Genomic DNA, 17,863 nt, shown 5'->3' with positions numbered 1-17,863 from the left:
CTGGTCAGGGTTCCTGTCAGCTGCCATTCTAGTTGAGAAGCGGCCCTAGTTACATGCTGGGCCCTTCTCTCTCCCGCTTCCACCAGTGGCCGTGCCTCGAGAGAGCGTCCCCCTATCCGTCCGACCCGACCCCCACCCCTTCCCCTCTCATGGCCTCACCCGGTGAGACAGGAAGGCTGTGAGGGCACGGATGGCGCCGCGCTCTCGTGCACACACAAGCAAGGACGTATACAGGGATTCACTCTACTAAATAATGTGCTCTATTTCTGCCGGTGTAGCCCTCGTTGTAAGCGGCCCGGCCGCACCTACACACATGCACACGCACATGCTTCAGGAGGTGAGACCGCCCTCCGCGTCTCTCCTCCTTTCCGACGTGGCATCGTTCTACACGAGCCGATGCTTTAAAGTACGAAGCCAGCGAGCCAGGCAGGATAGAAACAACGCCCGACCTCCTGCCCCCTCCCCTCCCCATCCCTCGCTCGCTTACAAGCGTCGGCGCAGCAGAGATGACAGTTGAAGGGTGCGTGCATGTGTATGTTTATGACTGGCACCTCCTCCTCTTGACAGCGTGCCTTACGCTATCCTGTGGGGTGTAGTGGGGGTGTTCGACGGCTGCCCTCTCTCTGTCTCTCTTTCATGACGATGCCAGAGCAAGCAAGCAACGAAACGCGCATCCCCTCTCTTCTCTTCTTCTTCATTCACTGGCCTCTTAGCACGTACATATCCACACGCACCCTACGCGCCAGCAAGAGCGGCAGCACATACATCGCGATCTACTCAGAGGTGGCTTCACCTTGTGTCCCTTGACAAGCGCACACGCACACATGCATAGACGCAGTCATCAGCTGTTCGGCATTGTCTATTACAAGCGCATCCTCAGCTTCTCTCCCCCCCTCTCCCTCCCCTCTCCTCTCCTCTCCTCTCGCCGCGTATACGCACATACCACTGCGCGTCCGACAGATCACGCGCTTGCGCATTTCTGTCTGTCTCTCAGTGTAGGGGCGCCACCACATCTTCGCCTCCTCCTCCAACGGTTGCCCGTCCTCTGCCAGCCTCTGCCCCTTCCGCCTCTCCTATATATATATATATATATGCACTCGCCTTCATCGTATATGTACACTAGAACCTCCTTACACGTCTCTCCCCGTGTGCCTGTGAGCCTCTCCGACGTTCTCTCTGTTTGGTGTAACCTCTTCTGTGTGTGAGAGAGAGAAGGGCGGCCCGCTTCTCCTGGTTGTTGGCCGACCTCCTCGCCCCCTCGTCCTCCTCCTCCTTGACGTCCTCGGCTACTCTCTCTCTCTGCCGCACGCAAGGCGCCACGTGCGCCGCTCAGCTTTCACACCATCTCCGGCACACACACTCAACACGCACACACACGTAGCGACGGAGAGCAAGCAGAAAAACATGGCGTTGCTGGAAGAGGCACGCCGCCAGCTGGATGCGGAGGTGTGCGCTTATATCCGCAGCATGCAGCCCGCCCCACCTCTCGCGCTGTCGCTCAACAACGATGTGGGCGCTGCGGCTGCGGCGGTGGCGAGCAAGGTCCTCCCCAGTGCCGCTGACTCCGCCGCCAGGGCCGTCCCCATCAAGCCGCCCAAGAGCCATGAAGCTGGGGGTGGTGCGAGTGATGAGTCACATGGCACATCGCATGCGAGTCGCACGGCAAAGCCCCCGAATGTGAAGCAAGCCCGCGCGCGTCTGTGGGAGCTTATCAAGAAGCTTCAGTGTGCCACCTTCGTGGCAGCGCAGGTGTCCTCGACGGATAACGACGCAGCCCCGGCTCTCCGCAGGAGAGCTTCCAAGAGTGCTCTCAAGACACAGGCCACTATTCATCCGGAGGCCAGCGCAACTGCTGCGAGGCACGGCGGAAACCCCACCGGTGCTCGAGGGAGGGCAGCCGACGCCGACACCGTTGAAGACGCTGCCGCCACGAGGACCGGGTCGCGCCCATCATCACCGCCGCATGGCTTGGTGCGGATAGCATCCACGGTGACCAATGCCACGACGGCAGGAACGGGACGCGGGAACGCTGCGGAGCACAACACCAGTGCCAGCCTGCGCCGACTGAACGCCTCCTTGGCGTTTACGTGGGACTGCCTTCACTACGCAGCCGCCCTCGCCGAAGCTGGGCTGGGCAGCGACGCGCAGTCTTTCTTCCTGCAGCCCATTGCCCATGACATCACTTCTCCGTACGAGTCAGTGCTGGCCCGCTGCGTCGAGCAGCAGTCACTGGCGGATGGCGGCCCGCTACAGAATTCGGGCAACGCATCGGCAGGCTCGGCGGCATCAGCAGCAGCGACCACCGCCATGCGTACCCCTCGCCGTCAGCACCTGAGCCTGGGCGGAGGGCGTGGCCGCGAGGACCGGAAGCGCACGTCCACCGCTGGATGCTCCGAAAACGCCGGCAACAGCGGCGCCAGAGCAACGGCAGAGGACGCGAACGTAGAGGAGGGCGTCCGTGTGACGGACGCCCTCGACGTCTTTGCGCCTGACGTTCCTCTGCCGTTGGCTCTGCGGTTGCACAAGTGTGTGCTGCGCTACCAGGCCCTCTCTCTCTACATCCAGTTTGGTGAGATCATGAAGTCCGATCTGTACGGCGATGCCGCAGGCTTCGCAACAGCCCTGGAGGCGTGCGCGTGTGTAGAGCAGCTGGTAGCGCTTGAGCAGCGCGTCTTGCGCACCCCCGCCTTTAGCGCGGCCAGCGTCCTCAAGCGCGAAGAAGCGAAGCTGAAGGAGGACGTCCGTCAGGCCACCGGCGCGCCGCCGAAGACCGTCGACACCATCGTCGTGGCGGGCTGCCGACTCGTTGACTTGATGGCGGAACCACCGATGGAGTCCCCTTCGTCGGTGGCCTTGGTTCGCAACGCACGTACGCGCGACGGCGAGGTTGCCCAGCACATCTACGCGGTCGAAGATACCGCCGCGCCGGTGCTCTTCGCCATGCGCCAGTACGTGGCAAACATGTGCCAGCGACTGCTCGCCTACCTCTCCTCCACCTCAGCCCTCGCCACGAATGTCGCCAGCGCGGTCGTCCGCCGCCTCATCGAAGCCCTCCGCACCTCCCTCTCCATGTCGGAGCTGCATCATGTGGATACCCGCGGCCCGGCACCGGCCGCGCAGAACACAACGGATGAGCGCATTCGCGGTGGCGTCGGCGACAAAACTTGCATCCCGTTGGCCGCCGTCGAGTATCTTCCCTGGCGTCTGCACGAGTACTCGCTGCTCCAGAGCTGCTACATGCACCTGCAGGAAGACCCATCGTCTGCCCCCGCCGCTGTCGCGGTCGCGCAGCGGGCCCTGCACCAGGTCTTGCAGCTCATGGAACTCGAGTACCTTGACCCAGTGCCGCCGCCTGCGTCCTCTGTGTACCTCTTAGAGTCCGCGGTGCAGCAGTGCGCTGGGCAGCTGCTTGTGGCGATATGGAGAGGGGCGTTCGTCCAGGACGGCTTGCCCTCGGCGATGCAGCTGGCGGCACCAGCGGAGATGGTGTCAAAGATGGCGGCCAACGGCAGCAGTTGTGAGTCGCCGCGTAACGCAACCGCGACGGTGGCCACTGCGAGCTCCACCATGGCCTCCATCACCGCCCTTATTCAGCAGACAGTAGCACATCTCCTCTCCGTGCAGTGCTCGTCGCCGCCCGCGGCTTCAGCGCCGTCGCTCGTGAGCTTGCCGCCACGTGCCACGCAGCAGCACGGCCAGTGCTCGGGCAACTCTACCGATAGCATGAATGGAACCCGTCTGCTGGTGGTTTTGTGGGCGTGTATCGCGCAAGTGCAGCAGCAGTGCATGCTCCTCGCTGGCAATTCAGAGGCAGCTGATGCACTGCGCGCCGCTGCAACCAGCGGTGTGCAGTACGACGACGAGGATACGCCGGTCGATGGTGCGAGTGAAGCAGCGTTGGGCAAGGGCCCCGTATTGCAGTCAGCTAGCGCCTCCTCGTCAGCAGGAGGAGGGCTGCCAGCAGCGAAGTCTGCCAAGAAGGGCAAGGCCTTCAACTCGAGCGGAGGTGCCGCCGCACCAGCGAAGCACAAGCTGGACAAGGAAGCGGAGGAAGCGGCGCAGCTGTCACAGGAGCAGGTTGCTGCAGCGACGGCCGCAGCAGGAACGTCCTCGTTTTCGCCGCCCACTAGTATCTCGCACCCGCACCCAAGTGTCGTGGCCTTGGCGACAAGCTTTCCACGCATGGCACTGGAGCTGACGCTGCAGCTGATCACGGCCATTGAGGCCGCTGGCGCGACGCCTTGCTATACAGGTGGCACCAACAGCGGTAACAGCAACGGCGGCAGTGAAGCTGTGGCACGGTCGTCCATGGGGGCGCAGTGGAGATTATCAAAGGCGGATGCCGGCTTTGGCGTCAAGGATGGTGCAGACCGTAAGTCGCTCAAGAGCACGCGCAGTCGAGCCGCCAGCATGACGAGCTTCAGTGAGACGGCGGCCATAGCTACGGGCGCTGCTGCATCTGCTCTATTCGCAGGTGTGCACATCCGCATGCCGCACACGATGTACCGGCACTGCGTGGAGACGCTGGAGGTACTCCTGCATGGGGCCGCAATGGCGGCGACAGAGCTGGCGCCCGTCGGCGCAGAAACCGTGGTGCCACCGTCATCATTGGGGTCTCATGGCAGTGGCACCCGCCTCGGCGCCCTCACACACGCGGCCGTGCTGCGCGATGCGGAGGACACCCTGCGTTTTGACGACGGCGTCGATGTGGTCGCCGCCGGCGCTGCTGGGGCTGCTGGCGGTGCGGCCAATTCACTGTGTGCGTCGACGGACACCACTGCAGTTGACACGCCGCACGTGGTGCAGCAAAAAGCCCACGAGGCGTCGCTGATGCCCCGATGTTTCCTGTACAACGCGGTGGATGCGCGCTGCCTCAGCCGCTCTCTGACATGGGAGGCGCTGTTCCTTCCCTCGTCCCTAATGGCTCCCGGGACGGCGGCCGCGCTCGCAGCGCGCGGTGCGCGTGAAGACGTCGAAGACGGTGTGCAGCGCTCTGTGACAGCGTTCCGCACGCTCGCCATGGCGTCCTCGCAGCTCGCCATCGTTGTCCGAATCGGGGTGGCCTTGGAGTCGTGGTGGCGCAGTCAGCGGCAGCAAGCAGCTACCAGCGCCAAGCTCGCGGCAGCAACAACCGCGAGCAGCACCGCCAAGGGAGCGATCTCCAAGAAGAAGTTGAACAACAGTGCCACGGCCCCGCGGCCACTGCCGCGGTCATCTACGCCTGCGACACGGTCAGTCGCGATGGAAGCCTGCATACGGTGCATTGAGCTGCTCCGCGTGTTGGCGCTTAACGCGATGATTCAACGGCATCAGCATCGCCTCGCGAAAGACGAGAGTGCGCTGACAGCAACGCTTCTCGCGTTTGCCGCCGTAGAGCGCGCACTGAGCGGTGCTGACGCACCCACCACCTCCACCAACCCCCTGCTACCTCCTGTGCAGTGTCCAACAGAGGAGCTTGCGGAGTACGCGCGTCTCTACTCGCTTGCCCAGGTGGGTCAGCGGCTCTCTCAGCTGCAGCGACGGTACATCGGTGGTGATGGTCGCCATGTACGCGAGGTGGGGTTGCGTGAGTTCACGGAGAGCGCGGGTCTTTTCAGCGTCGATACCGCAGCCGGCAGTTGCAGCAGCAGCAGTGGTGGAGCCGGTGGCGACTCGCTGCCGTGCACCTCTGCGTCACCGCAGTCACTGCAGCTGTACAGAGCATCTGCGACGCTCCTTGACAAGGTCACCGCTGCACTCTGTGCACTGCCGCCGCCACCGACCTCTTCCTCTGTGGACGGCGCAAGCGAAAGCGTTGCGAGCAGCGGTGTCACGGCCATGGCGGCTGGAGGGCTGCATACGCCGATGATGACCGCCCTGTCGATGCTGAAGCCTGTTGTGGCGGACGTCGCGTCGTTTTTGCTCCGTTGCGGCGGTGAGCTGCGCAGTCAGTGGCAGCGGCATCGCGCGCTCCGGCAACTGCGCCAAGCAACCACCGTCCATGGCGACGCAACCAAGACCAATGCTAACGCCGTCACCGCGGATGCGCCGCTGTCCGTTGATGAGCGGGAGCTCAACGCGGAGGCCACCTACGCGACGATGGTGCTGTGTGTGTTGACGTCGATGTGGCGCAGCGGCACCAGCGGCGGTAGCGGCGGTATGCAGCTTCCGGACGACCGCGGCGTGGCCAGCCTGGTGCGCGGCGTCGAGTCTGGGTTCCTGCAGCTCGTTCCAGCGCTGCCCTCATCTTCGGCGACAGCGGGGGAGGCGAAAGCGGCGGCGGCAGTGGCAGAAACGCGCGTCCCGCCTGCGCAACTGGTGCGACTCATCGCGCACGGTGTGACGGCGCGTCGACTCGTAGATCGCGTACGGGGGCAGCTCCAACGCCGCGTAGAGTCCCTGCTAGCGCACGCAGTTCCTAGGAGCGACATCAGAGATGCTGGCGCGCCGGCTGCGGCGACCGTTGCGACATGCGCGAAGTCCTCGAACGTTGGTCAGCTGAGCACGGCACGAGATGCCTTGACGGAGCTCACCTCTCTCTGGGTGGCCGTGCGGTGGCAGCTCGCACGTCTTCAGGCACACAAGAGCAGCTACACTGCTCAGCACATGGACCTAGAGACGCTGACGGTGCGGCAGGAGCAGCAACAGGTGTACGGCCGCACCACCGCCAAGGAGCTCCGCATCTTGCGCGCTCTGGAGCAGGCCACTCCCGTGCTCCCTGTTACTGCCAAGGACGAGGAGGCGCGCCTCCGCCGCTGGGTGGCGGAGCAACGCCAGCAGCAGTCGCAGTCGCAGTCACGTATGGCGGTGGCAATGAGCGCGTCTTTCCTGCTCCTCGACGCGCTTGTGTGTACGGCGCTAGTGCCGCTGAACACAGCCGACCCGAGCGCACAGCAGCGGCTGCTGGATGAGGCCATACGCGCCATGCTTCAAGCTGAAGCAGAGTGCGCCGCCAAGAAGCCGCGGAAGCGCAGCTCGAACTTGCGCGGCTCGTTCTCGCTAACACGCGCCGCGACGGCGGTAGCGGCCGAGGCGCTCGTGCTCTACACACCCGTGCTGCTGTGGTGCTACCTCGCGGAGGCGTGCTACGTCTACGGCACGCGCGAGCAGGCGGAACGTGTCCGCGCGGTGCTAGATGCGCAGATGCTAAAGGAGATGCCGGTCATCACCTACTACACCAACGACGGTGGTGCCGTGACGGCCGTCACCACGTCCTTCGTTCAACGACTCATGCTTCAGCCGAAGTGGTCTACCCTGCAGGCGAGCAGCACGACAACGCAGCTCGCCTACTGTCGCACACTGAACTCCATGGCGGCGGTCGACACAAGCAAGGCCGTCTCAGGCAGCGACGCGCTGGGCAGTTTGCAGATTGTGTACCGACTGGTTCTGGCGTTGCAGATTCAACGGATGCTGGGACCGTCGGAGGCGCACGGTGGTGGGCCAGAGGGAACCGGAAGAGGCACCCGTGGTTCTCCCACAGCGAGGCGAGACAGCTTGCCATCCTCGTCCGCTGCCCCCGCCTTCGCGTCCTCGCCGCTGACAGTCGATACGGCTCAGCAGCTGGTGGCTGCAATCCTGAACTATCTCTCGCGTAGCAGCGGCAACACCGAAAGTAGGCCAACGCTAAAGACGGCTGCGGCGCCACTTCTCCTGCCCCCGCTGGTGGCGCTGTGCGAAGTTCTGCTAGGTCTCCCCCCCTCCTCCCCAGAATGGGCCGATGCGGCGGTGCAGCTTCTCGCTGTGCGCGTACTGACGCTCTTTATGGAGCAGCTGACATACGTCATGTCGTCGACCATGACTGCAGCGGGCGCGGTAGCCTGCCTCCCTGCTGTCGCGGACGCGATGCTGCGGCTGCTTTGGGCAACGTTGGTGCATGTGTGGAACAACGTCTTGCGTAACCCCAACGCACGGCAGCGCCGCTCGCTGCTCGCCGTGGCGCAAGAAACGCAGTGGGCGCGGCGCGTGTATGACGGGCACCAGCGCCTGATGCGGCAGCAGGAGGCGGTGGAAGGCACTCTGGATGCCGAATCCGACGAGAAGGGTGCAGGCGGTAGCGGCAAGAGCGGGCGCCACGCGCGCAACACCAGCAACGGCAGCTCCGAGGCTGCAGCCGGGGCTCAGGGCGACAGTGGTGCTTCAACGTGCCCCGTGCCACCGCTTGACTTTCCGGGCGTGGTGTACATTGCGTTCGAAGGCGCGCCCGATGGTGGGTCGAGGGCGCAGGAGGTGCTTGAAGCGAAGGCAGAGAAGGGAGACGGCGTCACCCGCACCGCCAGCGCCGCCCCCGCTTCTCTGTCTCCTGCCACGGCAGCGACGGGCGCCGCTGACTCGTCGAAGCGGGGCTCCGCCTGTGAGCCCAGCACGGTATCTATGCACGCCAGCGCCCCTGCTGATTTGGTGGAGCTCCTCGAGGAGGTCTTACTTCATGTGCCAACACTGTGGCCATTGATCTTTTCTGCCGCTATGGATGGCGGTGCAGTGGCTGACGCGGAAGGCAGCGCGCACGAGGCCGTTGGCGCCATGGCGTCGCCCAAGCCGCAGCGACGAGGCAAGGACAGCGCGGAGGAGGCGGAGCAGCAGCGGCCGCCGCCGTTGATGGACTCGCTCGCGGACTTTGTGCGCTTTGCAGGTCAGAGCGCTTCACGTGTGCTGCGCTCGCAGCCGGCAGCGTCGATCGCGGACGTGGCGTCGTCGTCCTCTGCCTCTGGCGTACAGTCGTCGCTGCTGCGGTTGCAGGGGGTACCTGCCATATACGCAGATGTCGTGGTGGCGCTTCGGCAGTACAGCGCGATGATTACTCATGGCGCGGCAACGGCGGTTACCGGGGCGGCGGCCGCCCGTGGCGGCGGTGGCAACCGTGCGCACACGGGGGGCGGCGGGGGCACGGCTTCTGCGGTTCTCCTAGACGTCCTCGGCAAGTACAAAGATGACCCGGCCTATGCCAAGATGGCTGTGCACATGGTACGGGAGATGCTGACCATGTGCAGCGACGCCCACGACAACCTCGACAACGGCAGCGGCGGCGGCGCGATGAGCTCAAGCGCCGGCACCGGCACGGCTGCTCGAAAGCGTAACACAGGCACCAACGCCCCCGGTGCAGAGGTCGGCATCACCCCCATCGCGGCGCGCAGCACATCCGTCGCAGCCGCGGCCGCCATTATTGCGGATGCGCGCCTCGTCATGCACACGGTGCGAGAGCAAGTGGAGCAGAACCGACGCTCTATGGAGGCCTACCTCGACAGTGTGGACTCAGAGACGCGGGCGTGGCTGGCGCGCGATGGGTACGGCCTGTGTAGTTCCCCTCAGCACCAAGTCGCCGCGAACGCCGGCGCCAGAGAGTCATTGCCGATCGCAGCGTCCGCGGGGAAGAAGGACGGCGGGAAGGCGGCGGCAAGCAAGAGGAAGCTCGCCAACCGCGGCGCCGCTGCCAAGAAGGGTGCGGGCAAGTCGAGTGCGCCGGGCGGCAATGAGGGCGGCCTCGAGGACGAAGAGAAGTCGAGGCATCCAGCAGACGACGAGCCATCCTACACCGCCGTCACGCGTGTGTGGAACTTCGCCGAGCAGCACCATCTGAAGCGGCTTACCTGCGCCGTTGCGTGGTGGCGACGGCGACGAGCGGCACGGACGCTGCGGCACCGCTACACACAGTACAACATGCCCTTCATGGCCCAGATGCACCTGTACGAGGCAGCACTCCTTCACATGGGGGCGACAGCACAGTACACAGCAGTGGCGCACGAGCGTCGTGTGCAAGAGCTGCTGTGCCTCGTCAGCGGTGACGGTAGCGGTGATGGGGATCCACGGACGGGCGCGGCTGTCGACAGAAAGCTAGCCGTCTTCAATCCCACTGCCAGTGCAGCTGCAGCTGCCGCTACTCAAGGCGGCGGCGCAGGTAGCGGGAGTCCCGAGAAGCTCTCAAACAGCATCAGTGGCGCTCTGGCTGAGACACCAGAGGACCTGGCGCAGACCACCGTGGAGCTCCTCCAGCACTGCGCCCGCGCAGCCCTTCTCTTCCAATATCTTTGGCTGCCCACACGTGCCAGCACCGCGGTGCAACTTGCGGTGCGCCACCTGCAGCAGCTGCGTGTGACTCTCCCACAGAAAGGTTTGTCCGTCTCTTCGACGACGGCGATAACGGCACTGGTGAATCAGCTGCTGGAAGTCCCGCTCTTCTCCATCGCCGCGGTGCAGCACGGGTACTGGGACGCACGCCGCGATGTACACGCAGGGGTGCTCCAGCCGACAGTAGTGAAGGTCGGCGCGGACGTCAGCTGGAGCCATCGCTTCCGCTTTCACCGCAGTGTTCCGTCGCTGCTGTCCCTGGTGTCGCTGCTTGGGCAACATGAAGAGATGCAGTCCGTTCAGGAAGCTCGTCTGCACGCGCTGCGGCAACGCCAGCACGAAGAGCTGCAGCTGCGCCTATGTGTGGAGTCAGAGGCGACGACTCGAGCAGAAGCTGAGCGGGACGAGCTGCAGGCCAGGGTGAATATCCTGCAGCAGATGCAGGAGTTGCTGCCGCAGCTCAGGCACAGCGCTGCAGTAAAGGCGACGCTTTTAGTCGCAGCGGAGTTGTTGACGTCGTTCGAAACGGGTCTCGATCACCTCCGATCGCGCCACAGAAGCCCTCAGGGACTCCCGGATGCACCGCAGACTGTCTCAGTACCAAGTCGAGAGTCGGTTCACGCTGCCGCAGCGGAAGCGGCTTCCACGATCCAGTACTTCACCTTTGAGAGCGTACCACGAGGCGGCTGCGCCGCTGCGACGAGCGATGCTCGAGGGACAATGACCATGGCCGGCTCCCACAAGGAAGCAAGCCGTGGCACTGGTGGGCAGCTCAACACCTGTAGCGGCCGCGGCGGCGGTGACGCCGCAGGACTCGGCTCCGTCGGCGCGGCCCACTACGGTCGCGACATGCGTGAGGCCGTCCTTGTCGAGCAGCTGACATGCCTTGCGCGTGTAGTTGTTTCCGTCCAGCCGACGCGCTGCGAAGCCGCGTACCGCGTGGCGCAGCGTCTCACTGCCGCCCGGTACGCCGAGGAGCTGCTGCCGCGAATCCTCCAGATAGAAACTGAGTCGCGTGGTCAACCGCGGCCAGAGACGCGGGCAGCGTACGATCAGGCGATACGCAACGTGCCGGAAGTGCTCTTGGTACTCCGAGCTGCGCGAACGGCGCGAGCGCAACTGTCGAACAGCGAGGCGCAGGCAACCAACACTCAGCAGCAGCTGCTGCTGCAACCCGACCTCGCGTCAGCCGAGAGTCTATCTGCGGAGGCGATGCCTACACGAGACCCCAGCGCAAGCGACACCAGCGCTTCTTGGAGGGCTGCGGTGAAGCTGTATCAGCGTGCCGCTCAGGGTCTGCGCGCAGCGGGGCTCATCCAACCTCTCGGCGAGTGTCTCTACGAAGAAGGTGGCCTCTACTACGCCGCCTCCCACGTCAGCGAGGCTGCGAAGCGCTGGTCCGACGCAGTCGACTGCTTCCTTTCTACTCCGCACGCGCTGGAGGACTGGCATCGGCATCGCACCGCTCCCCCCGCACCACCCAGCGGCCGTCGAAGTCTCGAGGAGCTGCTGTGGATTACTGCTGCGCTCACCGCTTTGGCGAATCACGCGTTCCCGACCGACAGCCCACGCGCCACAGACGCAACGCTTCTCTGCGCCCTCCTCGTCCACCAGTCCTGGCGTTTGCCAGGCGTGGTCTCAACCGCTGCCTCTAGCGACAGCGCGGGCCGCACCGCGGTCACACGGGCACAGCAGCCCCACCTTCCCCCCGCGCAGTACTGCCTCCTCGACGTCCACCACGTCAGCGCCTCGTTCAGCGACGCACTCCGGCCGACGGTCGTTGGCGTGAGCCAGCAGCACTCGCCGACGGGGATGCCAGGCGCCTTGGCTGACGTGACGCGTGGGTTGATCTCGGCCGCCCAGAGCCTTCTAGCCAAGCCCTCCTCCGCATGCTACAGCAGCGAGTCCGCCGTCCTGGCAGCTTTCAGCGACTTCGTCGCCACGGTCGTTCTTCAAGACGTCGAGTTGACGGTGGAGGCACGGCTGGTGCGTGCGGCAGCAGCGGCACACCTCGGCAGCTTCTCGGTGGCCATGCGCGACATCTACGGCGTGTGCATCGGCGCCGGGCTGCCGCAGCCGGTGCTCGCCTCCCTCGGCGCCGAAGAGACCTTACCGGGATTCTACTCGCTTGGGTGCGCTGCCGCATCGTCAGCTGGAGCTACGGCTGCTGCGGTGGCCACCTCGCTGTCATCGCCGCCGCCGAGCAGCAGCGCCACGGCGCCGTCGTCCTTCTACAAGGATGAGGAAAGCCCGTCCTCCTCCCACAACACGGCAGCGGTGCGGGCGTTCTTGGCGGCATGTCTGCCGGGGCTTCCCCTAGACGCTGTCGCCAAGCACAACACCACCGTCGGCAACAGCGAGGCGGCTGTCTCAGCCCTTCTACCCTTGACCGTTGGTGTGCTGGCGTCGGCGGCACTGGAGGAGCGCTACGGAGCGTGTCTTACGCGGCGTGTGCAGTTGGCGATCGCAGAGCTGTTTGTGCGTCTCGGCACGTGCGATTCTGCTTTCCTGCTCACGGCACCACCAACCGTGGCGGCGGCGGCGGCAAGCTCATCACTGGCAGCAGCCACCTCCTCTTCAGCGTCGAGCAACTCGGCAGGCGGTGGCGGTGGCCAAAATCGAGCCTCGCTCGGTGAGACCATGGCAACGCCGCGCGTGGGGAGCGGCGGCAGCCGGGGCTCGCAACCGCCACCGCCACCACCAGCAGCCACTGGCCGCGGCGATCGACCTGTTAACGCCTGCACCGAAGCCTGCCGCTACGCCAGCGCGCTCCTCCAGTCTCTGGCCAGTGCAGATGTGTGCTTCATCCTTACTGGGCAGTCTTCTGGCGTGATGGAGGGCGGCGGGGCTGCCGGGGTCGGCGCGACTCGCCCCTCCGGTAGCTCCGCAGCGGCGGCCATCTTGTCCACGCAGGTGTCAAAGGCACGTCCCGGCACCTCGTCCCACGGAGCCGTAGCAGGCGCGTCTGAAGCAGTCGCCGCAGAGCCTCGCACCGGTGTGTCGAAGCAAGTGGACGGCACCGACGGAGGCGGCGGCGGGAGCGTTGCACCCGGTTCTCCCTGCGCCGCGTGGCTCGGCACCCTTGGGGCCATCCGACAGCGCGCCCTCCTCCTCACGGCAGAGCTCCTCGCGGCGCAGGGGCACTACGGTGCGTGTTTGCGGCGGCTCGCCGCATGTATTGCGGAGCACAATGAGGCGCAGCAGTACAAGATGTATCATCGACAGCGGCAGTCGTCGTCAGCGGCCCCCTTTCCGTCGCATGCAACCTCGACCACCCCTCACCCGCCGTCGCGGTCGCAGGGACCGCATGCCCTGCTGAAGGGCCTCGGCGTTCAAGGCAGCGACCAGGCCCTGGCATCGTTTTGGTTCCCCTACGATCACTGGGTTCGTGTCTGGCTGCTCATGTGCCGCTGCTACAGTCATCTGCGCCAGTACCCGCAGCTGGAAGAGGCAGCGGGGACGCAGGGGCTGGCCCTGTGCACAGCCTTCGGGGTTGCGGGGGTGCAGAAGTCCGACAACAGCAGCATCGGCAAGGATGCCAGCTGCTGGACTGTGTTTCAGCTGTATCGGCTCTACGCACTGATGCAGATGGGTCGCCTGCGCGAGGCTGACGATGTCGTCGAAGCGCTGGAACTCGGTCATTGTGCAGCAGCTGCAACCTCGTCAGCAGCTGCGGTCACGGCTGATTCGCCAGCGATGGGCATCGCCGAGGACAGATGGGTAGCGGCGGCGGCCCTTCGGTGGTGGCGCACGCATCGAGGCAAGACGATCGAGTCGGCTGCGTCGCGTGACGTCCTGGAGCAGCTGGTCCGATGGGCGATTACGGAGCACGGTGTACTCCCCTGGCGGCCATCGACGTGCTCATCCTCGCCATCGTCCAGCACCGTTGCATCGCCGCCGCACCAGCAGCAGCACTATGTGCTTGTATCGCCATCCGCCCGCACGATCCTCCCTTCGCTCGCGCTGTCGCGGTGTGCAACGACGGCGACGTTGTGGAGGCTGCATGACACAATGAATCACCACGCCCTGGAGCAGCAGCAGCTCTCGATGGCGGCAGTGGCCACGCCTGCAGCTCTTGGCGGAGGGGAGGCGAGCAGCGACGAAGCACGAGGCAGTGGTCGCGCTCCCCAGCAACGCCTCACAACGCCAAACTGTGGAAGGATGAGCAACAGCCCCAGCACTGACATGGCATCCAATTTGCTTACCTCAGGCGTCCCTGCGACAGCCCCCAGCGGCGCAGCCGCCTCGCTCGTGCAAGCGCTAGAAGTCGTCAGCCCTCAGTACATCACGTCGGTGCATGCCAGCTTCTGGTTCGAGTCGCAGCTGTGGGCAGCGCAGCTGAAAGTGCAGGAAGTTTGTGCACATCTGCTGGCAGGGGCCCGTGAGGTCGATGTCGAGGTGGAGGCGGTAGTTCGAGGCGGCGGCGGCGGCGCTGCGACGAGGGGCAAGAGCGAGTCGGCGTGTGTCGCATCTCAGACGGGGGTGCCGCCGCTGTTGTTGTCAAGAGAGGATGTGCTGCGCGCCCTTCCGGCCCCTGTGCGGAACGTGTGTGATGAGCTTCTTCGCGTGCTGCACTGCTGTGTCGAGCTGCCGGTGCAGCGACACGCGTATGTGCGGGCCATTCTGCTGGACCTGACAAGGGTTGTCTCCACATATGTCCGCCTGCTCCGCGCACGCCAGCGCCACACCCCGTTGCCACAGGGGACGCAGTCCTTGTCGCCGGCGACTACCGCCGAGCCCAACTTTGTGTCGGAGTTGGAAAGCATCGCTGCGGCATGTGCACTCTTGGCGGGGCTGGTCTCAGACATGGAGCGGCGCGTGCGCACCGGGGCGGACAGTCTCCGCGGCTACGCCACAGACCCGCGCGTCACAGCCGCCGCGAGCGCGATTAGCGAGGCGAACACCGAAGAGCAAGGGCAGGCACCGTGGCCAGAGTCGCTGTGGGCAGCGTTGCAGCGGACACAAGACACGGTAGGCCGATTGGTTCCCACTGCGCACAGCGACAACGCCGGCGGCAGTGGCGCCGCCGGTTCAGCTGATGTTCTCTCGAACCCATTCTACAGCAGCCCTTCCATCCATCCGAAACAGCCGCCTCTGGGCAGTGGAGCAGCCTCTTCCGCGGGCAGTGCCGGCGCCGAGTCGGATCGCGGAGCCAATGCGGGTCGTGGGTATAGAGGCAGCAGCAAGCGACTGAGCGCACTCCCGGCGCCGGGTACGCTGCCAACTATGTCCGCTACAGTGGCAGCGCAGCTTAGCGTGCCGACGATAGCGTTGACGTACGTAATGCTGTGCAATGAAGCGGCTGCGGCGCGCGCGCTGACACCGGTGGCCGACGCTCTCGAGCACGACATTGCGCAGCAGCTGGTGACACGCCACCTGCAGCGCCTTACGACGCCGGCTAACTGCACGTACCTGTGCTATCGCGATGAAGAGCGTCAGGCGCTGCTGGAGAGCGTCGGTGCGGTGCTCAGACAGCAGCAGCAACAGCCGCAGCAGTCCTCGCGGCGCGGCGGCAGTGGTGGTCACTCCCGTCGCGTAGGTGCAGCATCGTCGCCATCCACCAACGCGGCGACTGGGGCGGATGGAGGCGGCGGCTCCCTGCCGAGCGTGATTTTCACAGAAGCGGATGTGTGGAGGGCGCTGGCACCGCCGGTGTTGTTGGCTGCAGTCCCGACGAGCCTCTTCTCCGCCCTTGGAGCCGATGCGCTGGGGGCGCCGCTGTACAACTCCGTCGCTGCCGCCGCTGTCTGCGTCGTCGCTGGGGCGAGGGCTTCAGGAGGGCCGGCGGCCATCGTCGGTCGTGACACCAGTGATGGAGGAAAAGCTTCGCAAGTGCGGAACTCCTCCAGAGACGGCGCACATGAGGCGCGCTGGCAGCTGTACCTGTCCGTGTCACCTCTGCAGGATGCGGAGGTGGCCGCTGCACCCCCACCCCTGCTGCCCGGCTCGGTGGTAGCATCTCTCGAAAACTGCGTCCTGCTGCCGCCAAGCCATATCCTCAATGCGGTGGCTGCGAGCGCCGAAAGCAGTGGGGCAGGCGCAGCAGCCGCGATGACCACCACATCGGCAAGCGTTTCTGGCACGGCCGCCTCTCGTGCGCGTATCGCATCACGGCAGTCTGCCGCCGGCGGTAGCGCAGGCGCAACGGGCATTCACGCTCGCTGCACAGGCGGTAGTATAGTAAGTGCTGCGGACCGTGGCACAGGAGGTGCTTGGTGGCCCCCCCTCATCGCGAGCGCAGCCACCTCGACCCGTGAGTTGCTGGTGCCGTCGACAAACTGGGCATTATTGGACTCCATCCAGCAATGTCAGCTGCAACAGCAACAGCAGCAACGAGAGTCATCTAGGCAGGACACCGACGGCGGTGTCAAGCTGCCACATTCGCCGTCTCTAGCGGCTCCCGCTGCGCCTGCCACTCGTGGCGTGCGCAAACTCGGGCGGAGGAGCAGCTTCAGCTCCGTTGCAGCGTTGACCGCAGCAGCAGGCTGCGGCGGTGGTGTATCGAACGCGGCACTGCAACACAAAAACGACGGGGCAGCACCCCCGTGTGAGCCGGCGCCGCTGCGATGGACGTGCGTCTCTCTCGAGGTCTCCGGCAGCACGGTACGTACTCTGCGTCGACACCTTCGCGCGGTGCGAGCGTGCATGTGGCGGGTGGAAGCCGAAGAAGGCATAGCCCGTGGTGCAGGCGAAGACGCTTCTGTTCGCAAGAACGGCTGGGGCAGCAACAGATGCACAGAGGACGCGGTGAGCGGCGCTACTGGAGCTGGCGCTGCGGCACCAACTGCAGTGGAAGCCCACGGTGCGAAGAGGCGAGACGATCACAGCTCGGGCATCGCCTCGCTCACCGTCGGTGGCAGCAGCGTAGACAGCGATGCAGCTAACGATCACGCGGCTGCGGCACGCTGCGCCTTGGCGGCCGCTGTCGCACAAGCCCAGTCAGCCCTGCGGTCGCGTGTACTGGCAGGCGGCAGTGGTGGCGGCGGCGTGGGAGGCACGGCTCCAGGTGGCAGCGGTGCGCCTCCGTCCGCCGTGCAGGGAGCGGCGGGAGACGGCGGTGCGCGGGCAGGCTTCAACAGCAACTACCCTGGAGGGTCATCCTCTGCAGGATTGGCGGCCGCGACGAGTCCCTCGACCTCCGCGGGGCGAAAGACCGCGAACAAGACGAGCGGGCCGGGGCGTAACGTATCGCGCGCCAGTAGCTTCGGTGGGCATGGGAACGGCGCCCCTGCTGCAGGTGGCGCGGATGGGCTGCAATCTGGGTTTCACGTCACGCATGATCTCGCGGACGCAGCACGGGCTCGACAGGTCGCCGAGCGCCGCCGAAGGCTCCTGCAGCTTGAGGAAGAGCTTGACGAAGCCAAGTCAAGCCTGCTGATGGAGCTGCTGGAGACCATCGTGAGCGCCGCGTGTGCATCCTCACTGTGCCCCACCGCCGCAGAGGCCATGCTGGACGAGGCGCGCATCGAGGCAGATGTGCAGCGGCTCCTTCCGCGTTGTGCCCTCTCCAGTGACGTGATTGGCTTTCTCGAGGAGTGGATCGGAAGCCACGCAGTCCTCAACGTACATGGGAAAGACGTCGATCACGACACGTGCGGTGACGGTGGCGACGACGCGGACGGCGAAGACAGCTGCAGCGGTCGCAGCAGAACCACATCCCTTCGCTTCTACAGTCCAGGCTTGCACGAGTGGATGCAGCGCATCTCGCGCTACGTGGTGGAGCAGCAGCAGCAGAAACGGTGATACGCAAGCACAAGTTGTCTATTTGTGTGTGTGTGTGTGTGCCTCGACCAGCGCCCTTGCGCCCCTTTCACGCCGCACT

The 17,863-nt window shown here is 65.2% G+C and overlaps 1 protein-coding gene across 1 annotated transcript; it reads left to right on the top strand.

Moving 5' to 3' along the window:
• Window positions 1-1,404: 1,404 nt before the first annotated feature.
• On the top strand, window positions 1,405-17,784 carry LDBPK_090810 (hypothetical protein, conserved; the record flags this gene model as incomplete). Its single annotated transcript, XM_003858713.1, has 1 exon — window positions 1,405-17,784. The coding sequence occupies one exon, from the start codon at window positions 1,405-1,407 to the stop codon at window positions 17,782-17,784; it is 16,380 nt and encodes a 5,459-aa protein (XP_003858761.1).
• Window positions 17,785-17,863: the final 79 nt, after the last annotated feature.

This window comes from Leishmania donovani, chromosome 9 (genome assembly GCF_000227135.1).
Source record: "Leishmania donovani BPK282A1 complete genome, chromosome 9".
Taxonomy (NCBI): domain Eukaryota; phylum Euglenozoa; class Kinetoplastea; order Trypanosomatida; family Trypanosomatidae; genus Leishmania; species Leishmania donovani.
Note: the sequence above shows the minus strand (reverse complement) of the source record. Positions and strands in the feature narration are given on the sequence as shown.